Source organism: Bufo bufo, chromosome 5 (genome assembly GCF_905171765.1).
Source record: "Bufo bufo chromosome 5, aBufBuf1.1, whole genome shotgun sequence".
Lineage (NCBI taxonomy): Eukaryota > Metazoa > Chordata > Amphibia > Anura > Bufonidae > Bufo > Bufo bufo.
In genome coordinates, this window is record NC_053393.1 from 488,555,186 (window position 1) to 488,573,037 (window position 17,852).

The following is a 17,852-nucleotide window of genomic DNA, read 5'->3' on the forward strand; positions in this document are numbered from 1 at the left end:
TGTTTTTATTTTTTAACCCCTCAATGGACATTTTAGGAAGCATTCTGTATTAGAATGCCATTATTTTCCCTTATAACCATGTTAGAAGGGAAAATGATAAAATCAACAGAACACCTAACCCAAACCCGAACTTCAGTGAAGAAGTCCGGGTTCGGGTCTGGGTACCACATTCCGTTTTTTATCATGCGTGTACAAAATGTATTGCACTTGCGCGGAAAAAACAACGGAACACAGTCGCAGACAAAACTGACTGAAATTGCATGCCTACTTGCGCGGGTTTGCCGTAATGCACCCTGAACACATCCGGATAAAATCCGTGACACTCGTGTGAAAGAGGCCTAATTTTTTGATCATCTCATTCCAATGGCTATAACTTTGTTTTATTTTTCCATTGATATAGACATGTTTTTTGCAGAGCAAGTTTTAGCTTTTAATGGCACATTTTTGGAGTACGTATAGCTTATTGATTACACTTTAATAACTTTCTGGGGGTATTCGAAAGAACAGCAATACCACCATTGAGTTTTTCCACTATAAATTTTGTGGTGTTAATTTTTACTACTAAAATAGACAATAAAAATCCTCTTTTTAAAAAAATAAAATGCTTGTGCATTGTTGCATTCCAAGCCCATAACTTTTTTTTATTTTTCATTCTACGGAGCAGTGTGAGGGCTTGATTTTTTTGGGATGAGTTGTACTTTTTATTAGTATCATTTTGTCGTACATAACAATTTTTGATTGCTTTTTATTTTTTTGGTCGCAAATAAACAAAAAACTGTTCTTTTTTAACGCTGTTCACTGTACGGGATATATTACTTGATAATTGTATAGTGGGAGTCATAACAGAAGTGACAATACCAAATATGTGGAGGGGACTTTATTTATGCATTTACATATGTTCTGGTATTAAAAAAGGATATATACGTGAGTCTAAATAAAAAAAAAATCCTTAATCCACAAAAATTATATACTGTATAAGACCTTTAAAACTGCAATGTTTAATATATCAATCTAAAACCTATTACCCAAACTATGATTGGATTGCGGTGCCAATCAGTCACCCTGATAATACAAAGATACAAAAAATAAAGGTAGAAATGAGATATACATACAGAAAGGAACAGGCCGGGGTCCAGGGGGAGGGAAATAATCTTACCCTATATCACCCAACTGTACCCCTCAGCCCAGAGACAAATCCCAATAGTGGAGACTCTCTGTCCGCGTTCCTCGGCTAGATAGCCCTAAATTACCCTAAAGGTGTTTGGATGGTGAAACCCCCAAGACTGTGACGCCTTTCCCCCAACAAAGTGGGTTCCTCAGGGGGTCAAGATGGAGGGTATAATCATATAATTAACACATGATAACCAAAAAATAAAGAATAAATAAAGATAAAGAAATAATAAACAGTACTAGGTGGGTGGCAAAAATAGACAAAAAAATGATGTACAAAAAAAAAAAGAGATTTCAATATCTGTCTCACTGTTTGGAAGTCGACCAGAAGGATACTGGCTGCCTGATACCTGTAAAAAGAAGGTTTCTATGAAAGATCCAATCATGGTAACTTAATGTCTTCAAAAATCTTTTTTTTTGTACATTTTTCTGTCTATTTTTGCCACCCACCTAGTACTGTTTATTATTTCTTTATCTTTATTTATTCTTTATTTTTTGGTTATCATGTGTTAATTATCTGATTATACCCTGCATCTTTACCCTGTGAGGAACCCACTTTGTTGGGGGAAACGCGTTGAGGTCTTGGGGGTTTCACCCCCCAAACACCTTTAGGGTAATTTAGGGCTATCTAGCCGAGGAACGCGGACAGAGAGTCTCCACCATTGGGATCTTCTCTGGGCTGAGGGGTACAGTAGGGTGATATAGGGTAAGTTTATTTCCCTCCCCGGGACCCCGGCCTGTTCCTTTCTGTATGTATATCTCATTTCTACCTTTATTTTTTGTATCTTTGAATTATCAGGGTGATTGATTGGCACCGCAATCCAATCATAGTTTGGGTAATAGGTTTTAGATTGATATATTAAACATTGCAGTTTTAAAGGTCTTATACAGTATATCATTTTTGTGGATTAAGGATTTTATTTATGCAATTTTTTCCATTGAAAAGCTTTTTGTTTTTAAATTGAAAAAAGCTTTTTTTTTTAACTTGGAATGTTTTTTATTTAATAAAACTTATTTTTTAACTTAAAAAAAAAACTATTTACTAGTCCCACAAGGCGGACTTTAATACAAGATCTTTTGATTACTTCTATAATACATTGCAACTGTTTATGCAATGCAATGTATAGGAATACCCTGAAGGCAAGTCTGGACTAGGAAGGAGACATGGCAGGCAGGGCTTGGGCCTTCATTAGGTTCCAACCTGCCATACACAGACAGCAGCACCCCACAATCTAATTTGTTTTGTTCTGATTGGATACACAGAGGGTCCGCTCTGTAACCGCTTAAATGCCATGGTCGCTATTTAAAGTGGTCCTGGTGGAATGGGGCCCAACTCCAAGTTTTGCTTGATGCCCCTGACCCTAAATGGAAACACCCAGGTAAAAATGTATATTGGTATATGCCTCTGGTCCATGGCAGTGACCCCAGTCACCAACAGATAAGGGCTGCCCTGTAGACATGAGAGGTCATCTGCTATTATGGGTTTTAGCCACTTGATTATTTTCATAAATGGCAAAGAATTTATCTTGACACAAGAAAACATAATCCTTTTTTTTTTTTTTTTACGAAAATAGGCATTTTGCTGCTAATTTCTAACATCCTCGTCCTGTTCATTAATTAGCATTTCTCGATCGTTAGGGCAATTATTGTTCTGCCTCTATGCAATGAATCTCCTTTCATGATTAATCAGGAGTCATTATATTTTCCCTTCCCCAAAGCAGTCAATTACCACGGAATACTTCCCATTAATTACCAAATGTTTAAACAGCCACATTGTACCTGAGGAGCAATCTGCTTAAGGAACCTGTGACACAAAGCTCTTAAAATAAAAAAAAGGGTCCCTTTAAATTTTATTCCAAAACACAGGCAATTTAGCTTGCTATATTAATTTGCCTCAGAAGCAGAGCTGTGAATTAGAAACATCTTTTAATCTCATGCTAGAAAAGGCAGCCATCTGGCTGCCGAGAATTTTTACAGAATCTTCTTCTCTCACTCTGCAAATACAGGTCATTAAAGTAATGTGTTCATCTACATAAAACTCAAATGGAATATAAAAGGTAATATTTATATACAAACAATTTAGTCCCACAATTTAAACAGTCATTGATTTTATGAAACATTTACTTTAGACTATCAGATTTGCATATCTCTGTTCGGCAATTCCTCCAAGTAATGTAATATTTGGAAAGAAAGGAATATCATTAAATACTCACCTTTTCAAAATGCTAAACGAACAATTACGGCAGCAGACGGATAATCTATGTTCTGTGCTCGCCAATATCTTTTTAGGTGGGATTAATATGAATCGCGTCTTTATTTTATTGCTCTCTAATAAATTATATTGGAGGTGTAAGCAGTGTTTATGTTCTTGAGGAATGAATGCAAGCTTCCTGCTGGTCTGGACGAGTGTAATTCTTCTAAATGCAGTGGAGACTAGCAGTTGGCGGTGTGGAGCGATATTCGGAGAACGTGCTTTAGTCTCCTTGGCATGATGGCAATAGTTTGGGCATTCACATTTATTTTACCTTTCCTTCCACTCTCTGCTCTCATGCTGCAGCCTTTGCACAAACTTTTCTCAAACTGCATGTCTCCAGCTCCCTCTGGGCTACGAAGGCCCCAATATTATCTTTGGCCTTCTCTAAATGTGTACCCCCCAACAGAGGAATGCAATTTGACTCTCAATACTTCTGTGCTGTCTCTGAAGTGCACACATATGGGAGGGAGACTCACCCTCTCTGGCTGCCGTCCATTGTCCCCTGCTGCAGCAGGGCTTTACTGTGTCTTGCATGCCCACCATGCGGGCTTGCATCCACACTCCCGAAGATAATGTGGTCCGGCTCTTATTATGGCTGCTCCTCCTACTATTCTCCATGAGTAGGGAACATGCTAGCTGCTTTACCACTGGGTGATGAGTAGCTCACCGCTCTTTTTACATTTGGGGTGTGGCGCTTTCATCTTCTTCAGAGTGGCACTCATGTTGCTCAAGAAAGCCGCCCTCCTCTTAACATGGGCTCTGCTCTGACCGCTCTTTACAGGATGACTTGAATGGGTTTAACCTTTTAACAAAATTAGAAAAATATGTGGTAGGTGACTACCCCTCAGAGGATGAACCAGCCAATTAAAGGGGTTATCCAGTTTAACAGACCTCTTCAGAGTGGCTGGACCCACGGTGAGGTTCATACTTCCCTGATCCTCACTGCTTAGTTCCAGCTGCATCTTTCACCGGCTGTCTCGGCAGTTTCCTGTTCTCTAGGAATAAACATCCTGTTGAAAGGTGTCACGTGACTGCTGCAGCCAATCACTGGCCACAGTGTCACCTGTCACCCATGTGGTATGTCACTTACAGGTCACCACTGCCGCCAGTGATTGGCTGCAGCAGTCATGTGACACCCGTCAAGAGGATGTGGATTCCCAGAAACTCAAAACCTGCCGACGTGGTCGTGAAGCTATGCAGCTGGAATCCAGTGGCAAGGGCCAGGTAGGTATGAAGTTAAACCACACCACAGGTCCAGCTACTCTGAAGAGGTCTGTTAAAAATGTTTAGTCCTGGATAACCCCTTTAAGACAAAAGGGTCTGATTTATTTTCCACTCTTGTCCATGAACTTTATCTGGTATCGCATACAACACAGCCCCATTCACTTGAATAGTGATGAGCTGCAATCCCAGACACAGCCTATGGACACGATTGGAACCGTTTCTGGAGAAGAGTAGATTCTATTTTCTAAAATCCTTTTTCTTCAGCATTACATAGGTGTATACGGTAAATAGTTCTGTGGTTTTGGGCTACCACCTAGCGGTCAATTGCATTACTAATATTACATAATATGTTATGTGCACAGGACCTTTTTGGTCAGATGTTCTAATTATGCAGTTCCTCAAGCCAAAGGGATGGCATGTGCAGCCAACATAGCAGCAAGGAAGCTTCTACCCGACACAAAAGCCAACAATAGTCCTGTGATTTATTCACCTAGAAAGCAGGGTGTGAGACACTAGTCAAGATAGGGCCACAGAGCACCTGAAAAACCCTTTTGCCTATTTAAACAGTCAGTCCAAAGCATGTACAGTGTCTTGAGCTGTGAAGAAGGAGATACCACAACCTCAAAGAGCCTGTGCAGAGTGAGTGTTAGGCTTCTTTCACACTAGCGTTTTTTTGCGGATCCATCATGGATCTGCAAAAACACTTCCGTTACAATAATACAACCGCATGCATCCGTCATGAACGGATCCGGTTGTATAATGTCTTTTATAGTCAAAACGGATCGGTCATGAACTCCATTGAAAGTCAATGGGAGATGGATCAGTTTTCTATTGTCCCAGATTGTGTCAGAGAAAACGGATCTGTCCCCATTGACTTACATTTTGTGTCAGGACAGATCCTTCTCACTCCGCATCCCAGGATGGACAGAAAAACGCTGCAGGCAGTTTTTGGTGTCCGCCTCCAGAGCGGAATGGTGACTGAACGGAGGCAAACTGACGCTTTCTGGGCGGATCCTTTTCCAGTCAGAATGCATTAGGGCAAAACTGATCCGTTTTGGACCGCTTGACGGAGCTCCGAAACGTAAAGCCAAAACGCGAGTGTGAAAGTAGCCTGTGTGTTGTGAGAAGACTGTGAGATACTGCAACCTGAAGAGACAATAGTGCAAATGTGTGAGGTGTACCATGAAGAAATTATCGTTGACTGTAAAGACAAAAAAGCCATTATCATTCAGGGAAGTTAGGTCCGCAGAGCTTGAGGGGAGATTAAGTTGTTAACACTTAGGCCTAGTTCACACAATCGTTTTTTTTGCGAGTGTACGGGCCGTTTTTTTGTGTTCCGTATACGGTCCGTATATGGAACCATTCATTTCAATGGTTCTGCATTAAAAACAGAATGTGTTCCGTAAGCATTCCGTTTCCGTATTTCCGTTTTTCCGTTCCATTGAAAGATAGAACATGTCCTATTATTGCCCGCAAATCACGTTCCGTGGCTCCATTCAAGTCAATGGGTCCGCAAAAAAAACGTCCGTTCCGTTTTTGCTGAACCATCTATTGAAAATGTTATGGCCAGCCCAATTTTTTCTATGTAATTACTGTATACTGTATGTGGCATACGGAAAAACGGAACGGAAAAATTGAAAGGAAACGGAAACACAACGGAAACAAAAAACGGAACAACTGATCTGTGAAAAACGGACCGCAAAAAACTATAAAAGCCATACGTTCATGTGAACTAGGCCTTACAGAAACAAACTTATTAGCACTGACTGAGCCCATACTCTCATTGAGAGACTGTAACAACTAAGCCAGTTGCCTCTTGTAAGACTGCTGTAACCACCAAGCTTGTAACCTCAAGTGTGATCAGTAAGAACCATTGTTCCTGTTGACTTGTGTCCTTTTGCCACCCTTTCATCGCGGAGCCATGTATACTACTCACTGGCAAAAAAAAATAAAAAATTTTTGTAAGGGCCCCAAGTCCCCTTTACTTTCATGTTCTTAAGCAGCAAATTACGCAGACAATGCATTCATGAGTCATAAACTCTTCCGTTATTTATCTTCTGAATATCATCTATGAATCCATCACACCAAACATCCATTGAAAAAGCTTTTAAGACAAAACTTTCTCATGTGATAATCAGTACAACAACACCTTAAAAAAGTCAACCACCTGCCGACTGCTGGAGCACAAATCCAATAGCTTATTTCTAATCAGAATCAATGTTAACGGGGAAATCTCCACGGCCAGAAAGGAACGAGAAATTCCTCTCTCATTTGTTCAAACACTTGATATTGCAGCACTGTTTACAAAGACAAAATTCCTTGTCCGGTCTTCAATATAGTTAAACCTTAAGTAAATATTTTGTCCCCCCATTTGTCAATCATAGAAATGCCATAGATGGAATAGGTGAAATGCTCATAAACACCTTCAAGAATAAGTGACAAATACGCCTCTTCAGTAAGAGAAAATCAAGCCACGGGGCACAAATACGTATTATTAGATTGCTGAATTATATAGGTTTAGTACAAAACTGAGGCGAGGAAACAGCTTCTCGGAGATGAACGCACATAGGATTATAATGATTGACATGGGGGACATTTTATGGTACATGGTGTTTGGCGATAATGTTCTCTGCAGTTTAAAGCTAATAATTGTCCATCTTGCAGTCATGTAAGCTACTGTATATTCCGATACTGCTGCATTCAATCTATGTGTAATAATCAACATTTATTTACACAGCATTATTATTTGATATTCAGTTAATGATTATTGTAAAGGCTATGGACATGTAGAACTTTGCAACCATGTTATTGCTCCAATTCCTTTTAAAATAACATCTGCATTTTTGCTGGATCCGTCATGGATCAGCAAAAACGCTTCAGTCATGATAATACAACCGCCTGCATCCGTTATGAACGGATCTGGTTTTATTACTGTATGTCTAAATTAGCCATGACGGTTCCGGCACTAAAACCATTTGAAGTCAATGGGTGCTGGATCTGTTTTCTTTTGTGTTCAAGAAAATTGATCTGGGACCATTGACTTACAGTCAGGTCCATAAATATTGGGACGTCAATACAATTATAACATTTTTGGCTCTATACGCCACCACAATGGATTTGAAATGAAACAAACAAGATGTGCTTTAACTGCAGACGGTCAGCTTTAATTTGAGGGTATTTACATCCAAATCAGGTAAACGGTGTAGGAATTACAACAGTTTGCATCTGTGCCCCCCACTTGTTAAGTGACCAAAAGTAATGGGACATAATAATAATCATAAATCAAACTTACACTTTTTAATACTTGGTTGCAAATCCTTTGCAGTCAATTACAGCCTGAAGTCTGGAACGCATAGACATCACCAGACGCTGTGTTTCATCCCTGGTGATGCTCTGCCAGGCCTCTACTGCAACTGTCTTCAGTTCCTGCTTGTTCTTGGGGCATTTTCCCTTCAGTTTTGTCTTCAGCAAGTGAAATGTATGCTCAATCAGATTCAGGTCAGGTGATTGACTTGGCCATTGTATAACATTCCACTTCTTTCCCTTAAAAAAACTTTGGTTGCTTTTGCAGTATGCTTTGTGTCATTGTCCATCTGCACTGTGAAGCACCGTTCAATGAGTTCTGAAGCATTGGCTAAATATGAGCAGATAATATTGCCCGAAACACTTCAGAATTCATCCTGCTTCTTTTGTCAGCAGTCACATCATTAATAAATACAAGAGAACCAGTTCCATTGGCAGCCATACATGCCCACCCAATGACACTGCCACCACCATGCTTCACTGATGAGGTGGTATGCTTAGGATCATGAGCAGTTCCTTTCCGTCTCCATACTCTTCTCTTCCCATGTCTCTGGTACAAGTTGATCTCAGTCTGATCTGTCCATAGAATGTTGTTCCAGAACTGTGAAGGCTTTTTTAGATGTCGTTTGGCAAACTCTAATCTGGCCTTCCTGGTTTTGAGGCTCACCAATGGTTCACATCTTGTGGTGAACCCTCTGTATTCACCCTGGTGAAGTCTTCTCTTGATTGTTGACTTTGACACACATACACCTACCTCCTGGAGAGTGTTCTTGATCTGGCCAACTGTTGTGAAGGGCGTTTTCTTCCCCGGGGAAATAATTCTTCGGTCATCCACCACAGTTGTTTTCCGGGGTCTTCTGGGTCTTTTGGTGTTGCTGAGCTCACCGCTGCATTCCTTCTTTTTAAGAATGTTCAAAACAAGTGTTTTGGCCACACCTAATGTTTTTGCTATCTCTCTGATGGGTTTGTTGTGTTTTTTCAGCCTAATGATGGCTTGCTTCACTGATAGTGACAGCTCTTTGGATCTCATCTTGAGAGTTGACAGCAACAAATTCCAAAAGCAAATAGCACACTTGAAATGAACTCTGGACCTTTTATCTGCTCATTGTAATTGGGATAATGAGGGAATAACACACACCTGGCCATGGAACAGCTGAGAAGCCAATTGTCCTATTACTTTTGGTTCTTTAACAAGTGGGAGGCACATATGCAAACTGTTGTAATTCCTACACCATTCACCTGATTTGGATTTAAATACCCTCAAATTAAAGCTGACAGTCTGCAGTTAAAGCACATCTTGTTCGTTTCATTTCAAATCCATTGTGGTGATGTATAGAGCCAAAAATTTTACAATTGTGTCGATGTCCCAATATTTATGGACCTGACTGTACATTGTGTTTCATGCCGGATCTGTCTTGCTCCGCATCCTAGGACGCACTGAAAAATGCTGTTTGCAGCGTTTTTCTATCTGGCCTGGGGACACAACCAAAGGGAACGGAATGCATTCTGGTGCACTCTGTTCCGTTCAGTTCAGTTCATTGACAATGAATGGGGACAAAACTGAAGTGTTTTCCTCTGGTATTGAGATCCTACTGTATGACAGATCTCAATACCGGAAAGGTATGCTGATGTGAAAGTAACCTAACATTTGCATGGCTTTCACAAAAAAAATGTGTGTTTTGTGTCTACAGGTCCAATGAAGACCTATATGTCTCCATACAAACCAACCAGTCATAATGCCCTCCGTCTGTCTCCTACTTCTTGTTAAAGAGGAACTGTCGCCATTTCTGAAATACCTGCACCAAATTACAATTACACATACAGAATAATAAAAGATAAAATCTCCATGTACCCATCATAAAAGAAAGGCAGCAAATGTCAACATGTTCTTAAAAAATAAGAGACCGGTGAAAATTCAACCCAGACTGCTCTATATGTAAACAGCTAAAAGCAACAGAACAGTTTGATACGATGCTCTGCAATGTGGGACGGATGGGCTACAGGCAATGTACTCATCTACTAGTGTCCATCAGACTTTAACCAGAATGACATGGAGTTGGTGGAAGTCACTGAGAGGGGAAAAAAACAGCCTATGTTCCACATCTGATTTCTCTGGTTTGATCAAATGTCTAAAACAATCAGAAAGGGCTAAAAACATACAAAGCCTGGAAGGACTGTTCTCTGGCTGTCAATGAAGCTTTTCCATGAAGGATTATTTCTCTCTAGCAACTGGATTATAAGAGAAAACTACTTATGATTTGCATAAAGCCTTTCATAAATAAGATTTGTTGAGGAAGGAGTAGGACAGCCAAAAGCAAAAAAGACACAGTAACCTTACATGCTTGCCTCATTACCTGCCCCTTAGCTATTAAGAAATTACAAAAACGACTGTATATTCTCATTACAGCCATGGACACATCTACCAGAGGCGTAGCTTGGCTTTCCGTAACCGGGGAGTTTGGTTGTGACCCTTGTAAGCCGGAACCTGGACCAATGCTACGCCAGCCCTGTGCCCCCAGTTACCCCTGTAACTACTATGGTAGCGGGAAGAATAGATGTGGGGCCATGCAGCTAAATGGGCAAATGGCAGGAAGGTAGTAATGACAAAGCATGATGGAAGGGAAGAGTGAAAACTTTAAAGGGAATCTGTCAGCTCTCGACCCCCCCCCCCCCCCAACTAGAGTAAGGGTTATATAGTGTAAGTGGTTCCGAATCCGTTATTTTTATCTTCATACTCTCTTGCATGCTGTGCTCCCACAAACCAGCAGTAAAATGCATTGAGAGGACTCTCGAGCTCACACACATAATGGAGAGGACTCAAAGAGGAGTGCGCTCAATGCATTTAAAGGCTGGTTTGTGGGAATGCAATTGGGTATGAAGATAAAATGACATAACTAGACTCAGCATCACTTAGGGTACTTTCTCACTAGCGTTTTTGTTTTCTGGTAAGGAGTTCCGTCACAGGCGCTCAATACTGGAAAAAAACTGATCAGTTTTATCCTAATGCATTCTGAATGGAGAGCATTCCGTTCAGGATGCATCAGTTCAGTCCCTCTTACGTTTTTTGGATGGAGAAAATACCGCAGCATGCTGCAGTTTTCTCTCCGGCCAAAAATACTGATCACTTGGAGGAATGCCGGATCCGGCATTAAGTGTTCCTTTAACCCCTTAGGGACGCATTACGTACCGGTACGGCATGTTTCCCGAGTCCTTAAGGACCCATGACGTACCGGTCAGTCATGTGTTGTTCCGATCACCACCGCCCGACGGGCAGTGATCGGAACACGGTGCCTGCTCAAATCATTGAGCAGGCACCACGGCTAAATGCGCGGGGGGGGTCCCATGCCCCCCCCCCCCCCCCGTGTCGGCAGTCGCCGAAAACCGCAGGTCAATTCAGACCTGCGGTTTGCGGCTTTTTATTGTGCGAGAGGCGGTAGTCGGCGGTGCCATCGGGTCCCCATGGGGCTGTGGGGGGGGACCCGATGGCATGGAAGGCAGCGCGATGCCTAAGGAAGGCATCGCACTGCCTTCCGGTGAAGAGCCTGTGAGATCCAGCCCCCTGGATCTCACAGGCCGGAAGCTGTATGAGTAATACACACAGTATTACTCATACAGCCAATGCATTCCAATACAGAAGTATTGGAACGCATTGTAAAGGATTAGACTCCCAAAAGTTCAAGTCCCTAAGTGGGACAATAAATAAAGTGGAAAAAAAAGTTGAAAAAATAAAGTAATAATAAAGTAAAATTGGTAAAAAATAGGGGGAAAAAAAAAGTATACATATTAGGTATCGCCGCGTCCGTATCGACCGGCTCTATAAACATATCACATGAGCTAACCCCTCAGATGAACACCGTAAAAAATAAAAAATAAAAACTGTGCTAAATAAACAATTTATTTGTCACCTTACATCACAAAAAGTACAACAGCAAGCGATCAAAAAGGCGTTTGCCCACCAAAATAGTACCAATCTAACAGTCACCTCATCCCGCAAAAAATGAGCCACTACCTAAGATAATCGCCCAAAAACTGAAAAAACTATGGTTTTCAGAATATGGAGACACTAAAACATGATTTTTTTTTTGTTTCAAAAATGATATTATTGTGTAAAACTTACATAAATAAAAAAAAAAGTATACATATTAGGTATTGCCGCGTCCGTATCGACCGGCTCTATAAAAATATCACATGACCTAACCCCTCAGATGAACACCGTAAAAAATTTAAAATAAAAACTGTGCTAAATAAACCATTTTTTGTCACCTTACATCACTAAAAGAGTAATAGCAAGCGATCAAAAAGTCACACGCACCCCAAAATAGTGCCAATAAAACCGTCATCTCATCCCGCAAAAATCATACCCTACCCAAGGTAATCGCTCAAAAACTGAAAAAAATATGGCTCTCAGACTATGGAAACAGTAAAACATGATTTTTTTTTTGCTTCATTAGGTATCGCTGCATCCGTGACAACCTGGTCTATAAAAATACCACATGATCTAACCTGTCAGATGAATGTTGTAAATAACAAAAAATAAAAACGGTGCCAAAACAGCTATTTCTTGTTATCTTGCCTCACAAAAAGTGTAATATAGAGCAACCAAAAATCATATGTACCCTAAACTAGTACCAACAATACTGCCACCCTATCCCGTAGTTTCTAAAATGGGGCCTTTTTTTGGAGTTTCTACTCTAGGGGTGCATCAGGGGGCTTCAAATGGGATATGGTGTAAAAAAAAACAGTCCAGCAAAATCTGCCTTCCAAAAACCGTATGGCATTCCTTTCCTTCTGCGCCCTGCCATGTGCCCGTACAGCTGTTTACGACCAGATATGGGGTGTTTCTCTGAATTACAGAATCAGGGCCATAAATATTAAGTTTGGTTTGGCTGTTAACCCTTGCTTTGTAACTGGAAAAAAATTATTAAAATGGAAAATCTGCCAAAAAAGTTACATTTTGAAATTGTATCTCTATTTTCCATTAATTCTTGTGGAACACCTAAAGGGTTAACAAAGTTTGTAAAATCAGTTTTGAATACCCTGAGGGGTGTAGTTTATACAATGGGGTCATTTTTGGGTGGTTTCTATTATGTAAGCCTCGCAAAGTGACTTCAGACCTGAACTGGTCCCTAAAAATTGGGTTTTTGATTTGCTTCTAAACTTCTAAGCCTTGTAACATCCCCAAAAAATAAAATATCATTCCCAAAATGATCCAAACATGAAGTAGACATATGGGGAATGTAAAGTAATAACTATTTTTGGAGGTATTACTATGTATTATAGAAGTAGAGAAATTGAAACTTGGAAATTTCCAAATTTTTCCAGATTTTTCCACATTTTGTATTTTTTTATGCAAAAAAAATAACTTTTTTGACCCAATTTTAGCAATGTCATGAAGTACAATATGTGACGAAAAAACAATCTCAGAACAGCCTGGGTAAGTAAAAGCGTTTTAAAGTTATCAGCACTTAAAGTGACACTGGTCAGATTTGCAAAAAATGGCCAAGTCCTTAAGGTGAAATTGGGCTGAGTCCTTAAGGGGTTAAAAGACCTTTAAAAATGCCCAAAAAAATAATAATACCGTGTCTTTTTTTCTGGATGACACCGGAGAGATTGATCCGGTATTTCAATGCATTTGTCAGACGGATCCGCATCCGTCTGACAAATGCCATCAGTTTGCGTCCGGATTGCCAGATCCAGCAGGCAGTTCCGGCGACGGAACTGCCTGCTGGAATCCTTGGAAGCAAGTGTGAAAGTACCCTTATACTATACACAACTTACTCTAGTTTGGAGGGTGTTTTGGAGCTAACAGATTCCCTTTAAAGAGAACCTGTCACCATGAAAATGCAGTGCAATCTGCAGGCAGCATGTTATAGAGCAGGAGGAGCTGAGCAGATGGATATATAGTTTTATGGGAAAAGATTCAGTATAATTTGTAATTTAATCATTTAAATCTCTAGGCTTGTGAGCAGTTCTAGTTAGTAAATGACAGTCTTCCCTATACGTGTATACACAGATAACAATCACTGATAGAAACACCCACAGGGCACTAGGATTTGGTATGGGGAGCCATGATTACACCCCTGGTTACAGGTCTACAGCTGGGAATGCTCCTCAACCAATCACTGGATGGGGTGGGTCTTGGCTACAGCCAGTGATTGGCTGTGAACCATTAACAGTCATTTCCTGGCATATTGGGACGTCAGCGCTGTTGGGACCTGGATACAGTTGTAACAGCATTGACAGGGTATCAGTGAGATGAATATAAAATGTATTGAGCTATCATATCATGAGATGTCTACTTTTTTAAACCATTTGCATTCCACAACAAACCTTTATTTTTATTAGGCTGGAATACCTCTTTACTATGATTCACATACCTATATAGTATCTAGGACAATTAAAAGTAACTGGTGGTTTGCCATGCAGTAGTAGTATTGCCTGATGCTCCTTCATAAGATATTGGTGTCAGCATGGCGTCATGTATCACTTAAACATCTAACAATGTACCATATCTATGCTGCACACAAACAATTCCAAATAAATGAAATCACAGATGACTTATAATATGAGATCCTTCAGAGATCACACAAGGAAGCAAGAGAAGAAACAATCGTTCATGATTGAATGGAACCTGTTGCAAGATGTGACTTGTCTCAACAAGGTCATCTTTGAGCTACATTCTATGGGGAGATCCTGTAAAAGATGGAGTTTCTTGTTACAAATATAAGAATAACATAAAGATTGTGCAATCTTGTGAAGATCCAGTATGGTCATTGCTATGGAAGTTCTGGTAGCAATCCTGGTGTCCAGAGAAAATAGTCCTGGGATAGAGTACTGATCAGATCTTCTGAGATCTTCGATATTTGTTAGAACATGACATTGGTGATATTCATGATCTTAGACTATCACTGGTTTCCAACTTGCCATAGATACTAATGATTAAAAAAAATCAAGCTAAAAAAGCAGTTAATCACTTGTAATTACCTGGTCAGTTTGTCTGTACAAGACATTGTGACTAGCTGCTCTCCCGATAATACACCGTCCCATGTCTGTACTGCAGGCCGAGTCCTCACTGGAATCGTTCCTTCTCCAGACTCTATCTTTGTACGAAGATGACCTCGAAATTTCCTCACTATGTGCTTGCACTTGTTCACTGATAAGAAAAGAAAATATATTCATGATTTAAGAAAGATGGGGTGCTTCCTTTGAGGCTGCTCTTTCCTTGTACGCTGCTTAATCCCTTTGAGACCAGGACAATATTAATTTCTTCTTTTATGTTTTTCCTCCCAGTCTTCAATGAGATGTAATGATTTAACTTTTCCATTTGCATAGCTATGTGACAGCTTGTTTTTGCAGGAAAAGTAGTATTTTTTTAATAGCACCATTTCATTTACCATATCTTGCACTGAAACATTTTTTTTATTTTGTTGTGAAATTGGAAAAAAAATGTGGCAATTCTGCAGCTGTTTCTCTGGTTTTGATTTTAGGCATTCAATGTGCAATAAAATTTACATGAAGACCTTATTCTGCCGGTCGGTGCGATTACATCTATGCCAATTTATATCATTTTTATTATGTTTTAATACTTAAAAAAAATAACAACCTTTGAAAAAAATATCAATTTTTTTTGTCACCCATAACCTTTTTATATTTCTGTTTACAAGGCGGTGGAGGGTTTTGGGGTACATACTGTATGACTTTTTTATCTTTTTTTTCCAATTTTTTTGATCACCCCCACTAGCCTTTCTCACATTCACAGCCACAACTTTTTTTTTTTTTGCATCATTCCATGTTTCCATATCATACATAATTTCTATAAACTTTTATTATGGGTTAAATGAAAGAAAAACAAACAAACAGATGCATAATTATTTATTAACACTTATTACGATCACCATAAATAATGTGGGGTAGGTTATTATGATTACAGGGATACCAAATACTGTTTTCTGATATTCAATAGTAAGTATGTTACTTACAGAAACACATTTTTTTGTAATTGGTTTTTGCTCCATTATCTCTTAAGAGTTGAATCCCAGACCTTCTGCATGACAGGCATAATGTTTACCACTACACTATATAACTACAGTATATTACTGTGAGGGTTGGATTTTCTGTGCTTAAAGCTGCTAAACATTTCTTACTATTTAATATACCTGCGCAGAAAACAGTAATATTATTTAGTTTACCACTACACTATAGAACCAAATTATTAAATAAATAGTACGTCTGTGCAGTAGCTTTTAGGCACAGAAGATCGCCACATAGTAATGGAAAAGATCTGGGGGACAATTTGCAATAGAGACCTGTATAATAATTTCTTTAGTAAATGCGTTAAACAGGAAAATTAAACTTTTAGCTTTTCTGCCTAAAAAGCTACTAAGCAGTAATAATATTTATTTAATATTATGCCTGTAAAGAAAATAGTAACACTGTATAATCTAAAAATGAAGGTCTATAATGTAGCAGTAAACTTACTGCCTGCCATTCAGCAGGTATGAGGTTCAGTTTCCATTGGACGCTGGTAAAATAATTTAGTAAATGTCTTTGTACGTAGAGAGGGCCCCGCCCCTCCCCTCCCCATATTGAATGGAAGGTTCATTAAGTTTTATTTTTATTTTTTATTAAATATTTATTTTCTTTTTTTTAAAAACACAGAGAAAAACAGTACATTATTGTAAGCAAAACAATCAACACAGGATAGCCATTATAGGCAACAATCAGCTACCCTATAAAGAGAGGCAAGATACTGCCTAAATTATAAATATCACTATAGATTCATATACTCCCCCCCCCCAATTGGCTGTCGTCAGAACAGCTCTATCAAATATACCCATAATTACAGTATTAATTATAGCTAAACAGTCATACGTGCCGCTCTCCGTTTCCTTTCCATATCCTCAAACATTCAAATTTGTTGAAGGTACAGGACCCATTCATTTAGAGAGGGCGGGGAGACAGAACCCCAGTGTTTAATTAGAATAACTTTTGCCGCCATCAAACCCCTCATCCAGATCTGTCTGACCCGGACCAGGATTACCATTTCTGGAGCAAAGTATCCCAATATCACTGTCAACATCCCAGGATTATATGTCGAAGAGGACTCCTTTTGTAGGGTTACAAAGACCTGTTCCCAGTACTTTTTTCATTTACTACAATTCCAAAGTAAGTGGCCGTAATCCGCATTCACATATCCACATTTAGGGCAGCAGCAATCTTGGCCTTTATTTTGGGGGAATTTCGCTTGCATTTTTGGCGTATAATACAATTGGTGCAAGATCTTAAATTGAATTAATCTGTGAGCATTGGAAATTGTAGCCTTTCTTACATTTCTGTAAATGCTGGTCCACTGTAGTGGAGGGCAATGTAACTCTTGCTCCCACTTACTTGGGCTTTTAAAAAGTGTTACAGTTGCCAATGCCATTCGGAGTTTGCAGTATAATCTAGATATCTTAACCTTCTCATCTTTCTGGGCATAACAATAATCAAAAGATATATTCTCTCGAGGGAAAATGTAGCCTTTATTCCTAGAGGCATCATATATGTGTTTTAAACGTGAGTACATGAACAAATCTAATGATGAACTATCAGTGAAATTCAATTCCAAAAACAATTTAAAATGTCCCGAAGAAAAAAAGTGACACACATTGACAACCCCCTTACATAACCAGTAAACAAAATCTGTGATTTTGAAGAATTCCACCAGACTCCTGTTCTCCCACAGAGGAGTGAAAGCAAAAGGACAGGAAACTTTTAGAATCTCCTTAGGCTTATTCCAAACCCTCTGTAGGGTCCAAGGGATCAATAGGGACTTCCTCAATCCCATATACCCAGACTCCACACATGTGAAGATATTCTCTATTGGTTTATCCATAACCTTAGTCAAATATCGTGCAAGTGA

General features: G+C 39.5%; 1 protein-coding gene across 1 annotated transcript in view; it reads right to left on the reverse strand.

Moving 5' to 3' along the window:
- The window catches only part of ADARB2 (adenosine deaminase RNA specific B2 (inactive)), a 761,328-nt gene that overhangs the window by 83,639 nt on the left and 659,837 nt on the right, over positions 1 to 17,852 (reverse strand). Inside the window, exon 8 of the mRNA XM_040434228.1 lies at positions 14,936 to 15,104. Within this exon, the coding sequence (XP_040290162.1) occupies positions 14,936 to 15,104 (169 nt within the window). The remainder of the gene's footprint in view (positions 1 to 14,935; positions 15,105 to 17,852) is intronic.